General features: G+C 43.0%; 1 protein-coding gene across 3 annotated transcripts; it reads right to left on the minus strand.

Annotated features, from left to right (window-relative positions):
• Window positions 1–294: 294 nt before the first annotated feature.
• On the minus strand, window positions 295–8,296 carry SDCBP (syndecan binding protein; the record flags this gene model as incomplete). 3 transcript variants are annotated; one of them, XM_079534022.1, is made up of 8 exons in its annotated part: window positions 295–506; window positions 939–1,030; window positions 1,538–1,709; window positions 2,778–2,953; window positions 4,188–4,346; window positions 4,604–4,704; window positions 6,624–6,702; window positions 8,264–8,296. In XM_079534022.1, 8 exons carry the CDS (start codon window positions 8,294–8,296, stop codon window positions 452–454), a joined length of 867 nt encoding a protein of 288 aa, XP_079390148.1. In that variant the 3' UTR covers window positions 295–451. The 3 variants fall into 3 exon arrangements, with proteins under 3 accessions (XP_079390148.1, XP_079390147.1, XP_079390149.1); XM_079534021.1 differs by having other exon boundaries at window positions 8,246–8,296; XM_079534023.1 differs by lacking the exon at window positions 4,188–4,346 and having other exon boundaries at window positions 2,778–2,938; window positions 8,246–8,296.
• Between the last annotated feature and the right edge of the window lie 5,065 nt (window positions 8,297–13,361).

Consider the following 13,361-nt stretch of genomic DNA (forward strand, 5'->3'; position numbering starts at 1 on the left):
TAAGCTACTACTAGCCATACTTCTAACGTGTTATATCAAATCTACTCTTGCAAACAGAAAGCAGTAAAAATATGTTTTTTTTCTTAAATGTACAAAGCACAGCACTGCCCTAGTTAACAACACTTAACTTTGCAAGTTACATCTGGTTCCTTCAGTTGCATGGCTTATCATAGTAGTAAACTAAGGAAGAGACCTATGAAAAGAAGTCCTAACATAACTGGAATTTCACATTTGTCAAGCATATAAGGCTACAAGTTTTACAGTTTGCGAATAAACGAGATATGTTGAACTGCAACATTCCCAGCCATGACAGATGCAAGTGCTTGACACAGCATAACTTCTCCTGGCCTCCAGAAAGGCTCATGTGCAGCAGAAAGAAATCACTGAGTATAATAGGCCAAGTCGAGCAGAACTCTCATTATACATGTACACACACATGCATGAGGGAAGTTTAGACTTCAGGAACAGAGTGATCCATGAGGCTTTTCATGATGCTTGTTGCCATCCTAAAGAAAAGGAGAAGGTGCTCAGTTGTGCAAGACAGATGCAGAATGATTGTTGTATCTTTGTCATTGCTATCTCTTTAATTAAAAATACTGGCCTCCCACACCACTAGAAACAATATTTTAGTTCTAAGGTAACAAAGACTTGTACTTCAAGGCACTTAGTCTAACTGTGCTTAGAAGAGGGTTTTGGAAGTAAAGAAAAAGCAAAGGAGCACCACTGCCATAGGAACAGCTTGAAAACAGAACCAAAACACCCCAGTCTGATGCAAGTCATCGTATCATGCATGTTTTCAGACTTCCCATCTTAACCAGACTTTCTGTCAAGCTTGTTCTCATGGCAAGCCCAAGTTACATTTTATTTAGCCTGCAAAAGCTAGCAGTGGTCAACTTGAGTATAATTAACACTGGCTGCTTTGTTTGGTTGTTACCTACCTCTTTATTATATACTCATAAATACTTGAAGGCATGATGGTAATTGTCACTACATTTCCAGCTGTTGCCAAGATGTCTGCAATCTGAGGGTCCTGTTATTGAACAAGAAATTGTATGAGCAACATCACTCAAGATGACTAATAAAGCAGAGTTCAGGAGCTCCCTCTGGACACGTGCAGAGATACATGGCTCCTTACTTCAGGGTTTTAACCTGAATTAGTTAGGGCTAATCACTAACACACTGTGCCAATCCATTAGCATCTGTGGAGTTATGCTTTACAGGAACTGCCTGGGGAAGGGATACAGGCACCCTACTACAACTTGATACAGGTTGACAGAGAACATTCCTTACATTTTGCCAGTAAAGATTAAAAACAGAAGGCCAAGTGTAACAGGTAGATGCAGAGAAGATGGAGTTTCCCCATTAGTAGATAATAAGCAGCAAAGACACCTTAAAGCAGGTGTTTCCCATCATGTTATGGATCAAGTTACCATCATGTTTTATAAACATTCACTATATCATTTTCCCCTCTGCAAAAGAGAGTTACTGCACAGCAAAATACGTGCCCCCTACATCAGCCATGCAGTACTTATCTTACCTTCAGTCCAATTACATTCTGGCCGTTAATTTCACAGATGTTGTGCTCAGTAAGAAGTCCATTCCTTGCAGCAGAGCTGTCTTTCACTATTGAGGTTATTTTTCCATTCTTGAATATGAAACCAACATGCCCTGTGCTGTCCTTATGCATAGTAATAATACGCTCAAAAGGCCTGCAGGAAATAAAGGAATTATAAAATGTAAAAACACATTTTCAGTTTGCTAAACCACAGGAAGAACTACGCACTATTTCAGTTCCTGCAACTCACCAGAAGTTCATATAACTGAAGTATGAGCCATACTTTACACATGTAAGAATGTTTCTAAACCTGTTATGTTCTCACTTTTCTATAGATATAAACTAAAAATAAACCACACACATTAAAACAACCACACAAACAGCCATTCAAGCATACAAGCATTACCACGTAGCTGCCATACTGCAGGCCACTTTAATCCAGGAGTAGGGTAGGAAGTCAGGCACAGAAGCATTATGCAGCAGGGAAATACACTATCACTGTATTTCAGTTTATCACAATAAAAGTCTTACGCTGCCATGGAGGTCAATCTTCATTCTTAAAAACGTAACACTGAGAAAGCTTCTGAAGGCCTACTTAGTGCATGTGATACATCTTACTGCATATGATACATCTTCTCAACCTATGGACTTCATGCAGAATCTTTGCCATTATGACCTTTGCCAACACCACTACCATTATGACTACGTATCCAATTCCCATTTTAAAACCCCTATTTCTTTACCAAACATACTTGTAACAAACATGTCACAAATTCATAGGTAAATAATGAAGTTCAGAAGGAGACTATGATGCTAAGTAAAAATGCAAATGAAAGTTTTAAACACATGAGTACAATGAATATTTCAACACTACCTACTATTGCTTCTTCAACTGGTATAAGCACAAGTCAAGCTGTGTCAAAGAAGCAGAGAAACTGTGAATTCAGAATTTAAACTTGTGCTAGCACTCATCATTTACCTGAAAGACATCAGGCCTCATCACACCAAGATGAGGGGTGCCATGGAAGTTTGCAAGTTAGTTGCTATTATGATCTGTACTATTTTCCACAAGAGGAAACACTTCTAGAGATCTATGTGAAGAAAGCAGAACCTGTTTGCCTGTGTACTATGCCTGCAATGCTTCTCAAGAGAGGAGAAACCCAAACCTCACAGGATTAGAAGTGGTTGCCACCCATCTTGGAGCACTTGCAGTTAGCATTACCTGTCCCGAATGATCATTGTAATCCGCTCCCCAGAAGCCTGTTTCAGAACTTTATGTGCTTTATCAGAACTCCATCCTGCACAGTTTTCACCATTGATCTGCAGAACTTGGTCTCCAAACCGCAGGCCAGCTAGAGACGCTGGAGAGTTTGCTTGTACTAACTGGACAAATATTCCCTGCAAAAGAAAGGGGCAGGGTAGAAGCAAAAAAAAGTTTGAGCAACTCCTCATACAGACTAGTACTAAATTTGCCCATCTTCCTGCAGATTTGACCAAGAATTCCTGTGCAAGACAGCCTATATGCTGCTTGAGAAATGGATCAGCAGTGTTAGGAGCTCCACATAGTTTTCCCTCTTACTCAACGTCATTAGTTTTCAACTTTCTACTAATTAAGAATTGCTAGACTGTTACAAAAGGTAAAAACAAACAACAGAGAAGCATTAGAACAACAAACCTAATACCACTAATTCCTAATCAAAGTACCCTAAAACCCAGATAGAGCAGGTCAATATAGAAGGTAGATGACGCCTCTTGGAGCGACAGGACAGGCAGTAGAACGAAGTCACAGTACTTCCTAGGAAGACTCCAGCATTTCTGGGTTAGGAGAAATGCAGAATCAATTTAACCCTATTTGAAGCCCTGAATACAATGGGTTTTTTGTACATTCAAATTACATAATCTGGACAAAAGAAAAAAAAAAAAAACCAAAGTCAACAAAACAGTACTGCTTTCTACACTGAGAATTGTGCAATACCAAAGGAGGGAAACTTCAGAGCAGACTGTGGAATCCTCTGTATCTTCTCATAGTATACTCATGCTAAGGGAAACTAGAAGACAGTTACTCTGAAATTATTCCTTGCGTACAAGTAAAATGACACTCTTGCTATCCTAAATTCCCTCACAGATAGCATACTGCAGAACTCTATTAACATCTCTAAAAGTCTATTAGAAGAATATATGTTTAAGCCACATGCATTACTCCACCTACTGCTGAACTTAAGCACCTCCCAGAGTTTCCATAAAGCTAAGTCTTGAACTGCTAAGTACCCACCTCTACTCTCCAAAGTGAAAAAGAAAATTACAGTTATTCTTCAGGTGCTGTAAAATATGAAAATATATTGCTGCTATGAATTTAGACCCTAGTCCATGCTCTAGTTTCAGCTAATAGAGGACTTTCAAATTCTGACTGCAGATAGTCTCATGCATAATGCTCGGTTACTTTCTGACTATATATATAATATACACACACACAGTGTGTATATATATATACACACACATATATATGTATATATATGTACATACAGTGTATATATATGTGTGTGTGTGTGCGCACGGGCATACACACACGTTTAACTACCAATTTAATCCAGCAGTAGGATTTCTCCTGGCAAAAGTAAGCTGCTATACTTACATTGTCAACAGACTTAAGGCGAAGTCCAATTTTTCCATCTTGATCTTTACACAAAATTGTTTCACGGATGCCTTGCTTGATTTCTGCCCTGCGAATTCCAATATCATTTCCAGTCACTGGAGCTACCATATAATTAGCAGGAGGTCGCGTTACCAGTTGCTGATTAAAACAAAACAGCCAGACAACTTAGTTTATGGCAATTGATTAAAAATAATTAAATCACAACATCAGCTCTTTTCTTCCCCCCTCCAAAATGGAAATAGTTTAAAAGTGGAGGAAAAAATGACTTTTTAAGAAAAAGTATTAATCAGTTAACTGTAGTACTTAACACAAACAATAATCTACTACCTAGAACGTTAACAAACATTTAAGTCTTTACACTTGTGGTTTCTGAAACACCACTGACTGGTACCTACACCTTGTGGCTGAGCAACCAGCAAGTTTCTCTGCACCTCCTCTTCATTGAGACTCAGACCCATGTACTGAGAAAGTTCTGGATATAACCTGGGGTACAAGCCTAGGTGAGGAGAAACATGAAATTAATATACTTGTCAATTAAACAGAACAGCGTATTATTCATATGTACATTAACTGAAATCTTGTGATATCTTAACGTATTTTATTTGAGTGCAAGAGATACACATGGAACCAACAGGCATTTGAAAAGACCAACAGGTCTTGAAAAGTTCTCCCCAGAAAAGTCACACGAGTAAAGCTGAACATTATGCTCTTCACGAGCAAGTTGCTGCCATTCCCTCACAGCTCCAAGTGGAAATCTGTTTAGTCACGCTGCTCCTACCAACAGAGAAAGAACTACAGCCCTTGACACATCCAGTGGGACAATCCTCTTCTGAGAGAAGCGGGTGGCAGGGGATGGGGAAAAAAGGAAGTTGCAGAGATTTGTCAGATCTTGAGTCAAACTACTCCAGAAGTAAGCTTGATGGCACTCATGTTTCACAGATGATTAAAGGGTGCCATTTGACAAGCAGCAGGACTCTTACAAAGGACTCTCACAAATCTACCTGCCCTTCAGACAAGAGTGGTGATAGAAAAGGCTTCTAGGAGGGCAAAATGCTACAAGGGGCAACTATGAAAGCAAGCAGGCTCATTGATACACATCAATTAGGTTTCCAGTGTTCATTTACAGGTACACGTACAACTATTTTAAGAACCCACATTTGACCAGAAACTGACAGCTACCCTGCCTGTGAAAGAACTCAAAGGCCATTACAAGATATTCTTATCTAACCAAGATACTTTCGACAACTGAAAGTATTTAGGGACAAGTTCACAATTTGTTTCACATAAGAAGATACAATTACTTCAGAATTGGTTTAGTGATACCAGTCAGCAAGTCTTTAATGACTGTTTCTTCTGTGGCTGCCTTCTGCTTGCACTCCAAGCCCTCGGGAATGAAAGCTGTACATGATTTTGGCAACACCTTATTTTTGTCTTTTGTTCTTCATCAAAAGATAACTGCAGAATGCATCTTGCTGGCTGTATTAGACTCCAATTCAAAGTAAGAGAGTACTCCAAACAGCAGAAAGCATCCAGCATCTCTAAATAAGGACGACATACATTCTCCTGCCTCTAACAGGACTGAGGGAGTCCCTTTGGGCTTGACACGTCCTAGAAATTGTCGATATGCCCCAACAGAATGGATATCTAATAAGCAATTAAACATTTCTCAGCCATACACAACATCTGAGGAATTTGCAGACAAGCTGATGTCAAAATAAGACATTTGATCAGCAATATGAAAGGCACAAAAGTTGCAGGAGAACACTAATGCCAGGCAGCAGAAAGAATGCTACTAAAAAGGGACCCACAAAGCAAACTTGCATCTGATCTGATGATGCTAGCTCAGGTGACGTTTTCAGCTCTTTCTGGTCCGATTAATTTTCTCAGATCTAAGGCTGGTCTCTGACGAGCTAAACAAATTCCAGCCCTAAAATCACTTAAGTCACACCAGCTCCAAGAGCACAACTGCAGACAAAGGTACATCCACCAAGCCTTAATACCTGCACTACCAGCATCCTTGACTGCTGTGTTCCAGCACTGCAGCTGGTCACGCTAGTTACAGATTTTCAGGCATATCTGTGCATCTTTGTGGATGCTCATCAGCATGGGAATAAAAAGAAGTGAGACAGACAGCTTTAGGTCCACTGCATTTTTCAACATACATTTTCACCCCGAAAGCTGTAGAAAGCATGACAGCAAAGTTCCATTTTCCTGAGCTCTTTATTAACAGATCCGTGCTCGCTCATTTCCAAGCAAGCTGATATGCTCCAGAGGGAAGATGCTCAGATTCATGCTGTTGTCTGAAACTTACCACATGTGTTTGTAAACAAGTAGATGCAAGTGGCTGAGGTGGGAGTTAAGGAGAGCTAAAATGGTACCTACAACATTAGCATACTATACAGAGCATGACCTTACCTCCATCGTGAGGAATAGGAGCAGAAGCTTCAGACAAGATTGCTGGATTAGCTGGATTTGAAGAGAAGGCAGTCTGAGCCTAAAAGGAAGGAAACTCCCATATGTTATCATGGATCTTTTTTGTATAAGAGATGTTCCTTATGCAGCCAGTGGATCAAGCATTTTCTTTTTTATATGCTAATTGCCATTCAACTTCAAGTACTGAAGGCAATCATGTTCTTTGAAGTATTTAACACAATATGCTGTGTTATCATACTACTTCAACAAGAACTCGAACCTTCCTGAGAGACAGAGCTATTCTAATAACACAGGAAGGCTTCACCAGCCTCAGTTCCAGTTTTGTCATTAGGCAAGTTAAAAAGCCTGTGATCTTCAAAAAAAAAAAATGCATAAGCTTGACTGCCGAAGCTTAAAACTTAAAAGTTTAAAAGCACATCCAGTACTATATGAAAGTACAGTAGGTTTTTTGAGGTAGATACCAGCAGTTCTACCTTTTCATCATTTAGAAGTATTATTCACGGGTTCTGCCAAAACCATTTGCAGCTTGCAAGTGGAGCTCCACACAATTCAGAGCTACTACTTCCATACCTTCTGAAAGGCAAGTACTTACCAAAATTATTTATCTTCCCAAATGCACAACTTCACACAAGTGTGCTAAGCTTAGTTTCCATACTGCTTATTGGCTTACAAACAGAAGGGACTGTTTTAAAGTAAGCCAATTCCCTTTCTTCTCACAGTATCTGATCTGCTTCTCTTTTAGCTTTGAGCATCCACAAAGAGTAAAAAACTTTACCTTGCAGAGACCAATTAGTACTCAGAACAGAAACAGCCACCTTAACATTGCTACTGATGTTAAAAGTTAAAGGTGTGGTTAAGTTTAAAAGTAGTGAAATACAATGCCAAACAGGACACATAAATCACCAAATTCAACATGACTGAATTACTGAATGTTTTTGTTTTTTAATGAAATAATGCTTAAAAATAGAAGATTTCATAGTCCTGTTCTCTCCAGGAAGCCACATTTAAGAAGAGCAAAAATGACCCATTATTTACCTATTTACCAAGTACTTGGAAGAAAAACCTCCAACTCAAACACCTTAAAGTAAGAACAGGTGTTTTTTTTTTTTTTTTTTTTTTTTTAAAAGAGCCTCATTTTAATCATACTGATTTGCAGAGGACACGGTACATCTTTCAGTACTCAGTACAGAGATACTCTACTTCCATTACCTCAGCAGTCACAAAAGTTAAGTAGTAGAGGGTTTTTAGTTATAGCATATAAACACTGGCAGCTGGTCTTCAAAAGGCTGAAGGAGCACATAATCAGCTCCAGGCAGGACTGGGTTTCGTTTTTCAATCAAAGTTCACTGTCAACTGACTGTATCTTCACCTCAGAACAATGCAGGGCACATGGGGCTGAACAAAGAAATACCAACGCAGCTCCCACAGTTTCAAAAGATCCTTCACCCCCACAGAGAAATGCAGGTGAGACTGAGACACTTTACCTTTTTTTCTCCTTTTCAGAGACTGTAAAATACAAAATCTAGTAGTTCTCCCGTCCCTGTCTTAAATATTAATGGGAACATTATTGTTACCAAAACCACCTTCATGAAAGCCTGCCATACCTGAATAACTTTGTCCACCTTCAGATCTTCCAGGGAAGGATAGAGAGACATGTTGATGCAGCCTCACTGAGTTGGAGAAAGACAAAGAAAGGGTTAGCCATTGGGAATTTGCCTCGCATTATAGCTTAAAACAGAAATGAAAGAGAAAGCACTAAATAAGCAAGTTGTGACCTGTAAATCTTAGCATTACAGATACAAAGCACTGAAGACAAATTTCATTAAGACTAACCATTTAATCTATTATCACTAATAGCCCGTGTATAATAGGCTTTGCTTTCTCAGTGCTGTTAAAGTTTAGGTCGCAGCCATGAGAAAGCCTGCACAGAGAACAGCTTCTCAGGAAGTATTGCAAAAATGATGAGGATTAAGCTGGAAACCTAATCATGTTCCACCTTCCAAGTAGGACAGTAATTCACATACAACTGAGGAAAAAAGGGCTCAGAAGTTTTCACACTATCTAAAGGCTTTCATAATTTCTAACACTCCTATTAAGAAGTCACTCAAGAGAACTGGCTTCCTGCGTCCATTTGTACCATATTAAATGTAACAAAGAGAAGCAACAGACCACAAACCAGCCAGACCTAGACAGTGGTGGGTTTCGAAATCCACAAACTTCAGTCTCCCTCCGTCATGTGATGAGGAGAGAGCCCTGTGACAACATAACAGGAAGCAATGAAATAAAAACACTTCACGTGATCCTGGAAGGCACGCAGTTCTGCTTGATCTGTGCCAGAGAGGCTTTAGAAAATTCCACTTTTGAGAGATCCTTTGCTCAAGGTCTCAGTGAGGTCAACAGAACTTTGCAGAAGAGTAATTAAGACATTTCACCCCAGAATAAGTGAACGCTTTAACTGAGCAAAGGAAAGGGCAGAAACAGAAAATAAGAACACGATAAAGCTTCGAAAGTTAAGATGTGGTATTAATTAACATTAGCGTAGTTAACAGAGGCACTGTGAAAAGCTTCTGGTTGGGAGATCAATTATCTCATTCAAAGATAAGTTAGAGGTCCTATTTGTGCAAGACCGGAAGTGACCACTGCATAAATCCTTGAGCTGCTACTTTACATGCAGATACTAAGTTGATTTAAAAAAAAAAAAAAAAAAAAAAAAAGCTGATGCTTAATGTCATGCTGCAGTAACACAATAGATGTCTCTTCACATAACATTAATGTCACCAACAGCTTTTCTACTTGTTCAGCAGAGCACCCAACAGCTCAAGTATCATGTCACACTACAATTAACATTTCCAAAGAGAGCCCAAAGTGTGACAAAGATCTAAACTACCCCAACAGAACTGGCCACGAGTTCCTCATTATTTGCAACTGATATTTTTTGTCAGGTCATTGCAAGCAAACAAAATATAACCCAGACCCAGAACCTTAAAAATTAAACACTCACATTTAACACAAGTTTAAGATTCCATTTTAAGGCAGCACTGACCTGAATGCCATCAATGCAAATGCTTTTGCTCAATCAAAATGGGTAAAAGCAAATGCAAACCAAAGCCTGGCAAAATGCCTGCTCAGGTAAGCATTCCCTAGCCACCTCGTTCTGCTGCTAAAAGCATAGAATGATTTAGATTGGAAGGGATATTGAAGATCATCCAGTTCTATCCCCCTGTGGTGGGCAGGGCTGCCACCCACCAGGCAAGGCTGTTCAGGGCCCCATCCCTCCTTGCCTTGAGTGCCTCCAGGGATGGGGCATCACAGCTTCTCCAGGCAGCTGTGCCAGCACCTCACCGCCCCCTGAGAGAAAAAATTCTTTCCTAACAACTAACTTAAATACCCCTCTTTCATTTTAGAGTTACATCCCCAGTAAAGCTACACAGAGCATCATACTCACAGCAGCACAAATGGCACCCAAGCAGAGCCCACTGTAGCATCTGCTGGGTCTCTGGTTCTGGCGACCGTTTCATGGCATTATGCTTCCAGCTGGGCCATTCCCCCACAGGTCAATCTCACCCTGCATGGTGATCACCACTAACACTCATCACAGACTGTTATCTCAAAGTTTTTCTTCTTTATGAGGAACAGCAGCAGTGCTAAATGCATTGGTACCCCAGTCACCAAAGAAACCCCTCCAGCAGCTTACCCTGCCACTTCATCACCACCCAGGCCACCTCCCTTCCCAGCTGGAAGTTTGCAAACCCAAGGGTGTGTCACAGCTCCTAAAGAGTTGCCCTGCCAGCTTCCTCCTCAAAATCTCACTGGAAGCTATTTCTGGTTTTCCAATAAATAACTGGAATAACGGTCACCACTGACTGCATTCTCGTCTCCTTGCATACCAGCTTCGTTGCTCTTACATACAAAGGAGTGTTTTCAATTTCCACACAGACAGTTCTAACACTTAAATAAGCACCTAACATCTCATCAGGCAACATGAGATGCCCCCAAAGTACCGTATTTAGTTCAAAACATGACCGTTTAGCAGCTACCATCATCGTCAGGAAACTCGGGAAGAATCCATCCGTGACTCACAGCAATAACAAGTCTGAACACAAAGTCTGGACAGCCGCTGGAATGGCTTCAGACAGGAGCTGGGGAACAATTAATTGCCACACAACGGAGCTGCTCACCTCCCGTCCTCCCTCAGGAACCCACAGTGGCAGCAGAACCATTTCCAAGTTGTTTACAGGTTCCTACATCACACAAAGAATGCATATGGTAACCTGAAGCTTTCATGAAAAGCACAAAAGCAAAGAGGAAAGAAAACCCTGTTTCCAAGTATCCTCAGACCAGAAGGACCTTCAGCAGGCTGCCTGGTCAAGCAGATCCTATTGACCAAGGGCAGTGCCCAACCAACAGGCAGGCAGCACTCGCGACATCCTCAGGCTCTGTGCAGGAAGTCCCATCTGTAGGTGCAGTTTGGTGACATGCAGGTTTGGCTGCAGAACGATGGTCAGCCCAACACATTTGTTGGGTTGAAAACCACACAACTGAAGGCAGGCTGACAACTAGCTGACATCTAATCTGTAGCTATCGCTGTCTCTGAAACTGGCAACAGACAGTACCAGGAGCTGGAGTGGGCTGAGTAAAGGTAATTTGTGCCTGCAGCTCATGTGGAGATTAGAACAAGCCACAAAACCAGCACTAAAGTAGCAACTTTGGCTTTCAGAACAGCTCAAAAGCTGTGAGGTTAAGTTCCCTCTCCAAGCTTAGGAGTGACTTCCCGAAGGTCAGGTCGAGACAGCAGGAAGGCAGCAGCTGTTTTGCAAGCTGTGACCTCCACTAACCACCCGGCGTTTTCCTGCTGATACCACCTAATTGGCCTCCGAGCGTTGCCCTCCTTACAGAGGAAAACTCGGGAAGGTGCTGCCTCCATTTCAGACCTGAGGAAGGGCTCGCTTGCCCACAAAGGCAATCACATCCGTTCCACCTCCGGCTCCAAACAGAAGGCGGTTCGAACGCCCAACCCCCTGGCAGAGACACAGGGGTGCTGACCGGGAAGCAAGCAAGGGACCCGCAGCCTGAACGGGAAAGAGCAGCACCCCAAAACCGCGAACCCAAGGCGGAGAACGGATGCCAAAGCACACAGCGTTTGTTTCTCCGCTCGGTCACGGCGGCCGGACGAGCCCTCGGGAGGGGCTCCCAGCGGCGGGCACGCCGCAGCCCCACGAAATGGCTGCTCGGGGCGCCGCGGGAGCGGAGGACGCACAGTGTTTCCACCACAGGGAACGGCGAAATCATTCCCCCGCAGGCAAGGCCGGCCTCGCAGCTTCTCCTCCCGCCGGGGCCCGCCACCCGTCCCACTGCGGTCTCTCCCCCCGCCCGCCGTGCCCAGCACCACGCTCGCAGACTCCCCACCCCCTCCTCACACACCACCGGGGAAGGGGCGCCGCTCGGGCCCACAAAGGAGAGCGGGAAGCTGCCGAAAGAGAAAGAGGCCCCCTCGTACCTCCGGCTCGGCCGTCGAGGAAAGAGCCAGCGCACAGAAGAACAGCAGTGGCTCGCTCAACTCCCGGCGGCGCCGCTATGAGGGGAGCGGGGGCGGCGGCAGAGCTGGCCGGGCTCTGCGCATGCTCCGAGGGCGGGGGAGCTGCCGGCCGGGGAGGCGGAACCGCCGGGGCCGGGGGCTGAGGGGCTAAGATTTTTCGGTCGTGGCGATGGAAGGCGGAGGCTGCGGGGTTCGGAGTGAGGGGAGCGCGGGGCTGCGGTTGGTCTGCCTCCTTGAGGGGATCCAGCCCGCGGCAAAGCACGCACGCCTCGCTCCTGAACATTTTCCTTTTTTAATATTTCTTTTCCTTTAACAAAGTTCATTTTGCTGCGTTGTATCAGTTAAAGGTTGTTTTTTTTGTTTTGTTTTTGTTCTTTTTCAAATTTTGGTTTCTGTTTTCCTTCGTCATGCATCCATCACAGAGGCTACTGCAGTCACAGCACCTGCAGCACAAGACTTTGCCTAGCAATGCTTCCTGGAAGAGGAGCACATCTAGAGAAATACACTCAGAGAAACCATGACATAGAGTATACCCATGGCAGAGAAGTTCTGTGTGAGTTAGGAAGGCTTTTGTACCTAATTACCATAATCCATAATAGCATTAACCTCTCTACCACAGTGTTCAGCCTTGAAAAATCCTTCTTAGCTATGCTGTTTGACTGTAAACCTTCTTTATCAGATGAGCAACTGGATGTGCTGAGCTCCATAAATCTTATCTCCAGAAACCTGGGCGTTCAATGAAGGTGTTTAATCTTTATTGAACCTTCCAGTCCCACAGGAGGAGATCAGTGCCTGCCTCCAGCTCCTTCCTCCTGCCTTGCAGCTGCCGGCTGCTCCTCAGCCAGTCTTTGCAGTGCTCAGGCTCTTCCGTGGGACACCTCAACTCTGTTCCAGCACAACTCAAATCCACCAAAATACAGGAATGTTATTCTGCTGGGCCAGCGAGCTTTCACCAGCACCAGCTAGAGCAAGGGAAGGGAGGGTGCACGTGGAACAGGGGAGAGGAGGAGAAGGAAGAAATAGGATTGAGAAGGAAGGGTGATTCCTTTTCTTCTGTTTCATCATTTGAACTGCCCATACACTCACAATTGCATCTCACAAAACATCACACTGAATGGAGATTTTTGTTTTCCTGTTCTCATATCTTCCTCATAAGGGGAGCAGAGGGCAGCGTTCATCTGTGC

Source organism: Tetrao urogallus (assembly GCF_951394365.1).
Source record: "Tetrao urogallus genome assembly, chromosome: 3".
Classification (NCBI taxonomy): domain Eukaryota; kingdom Metazoa; phylum Chordata; class Aves; order Galliformes; family Phasianidae; genus Tetrao; species Tetrao urogallus.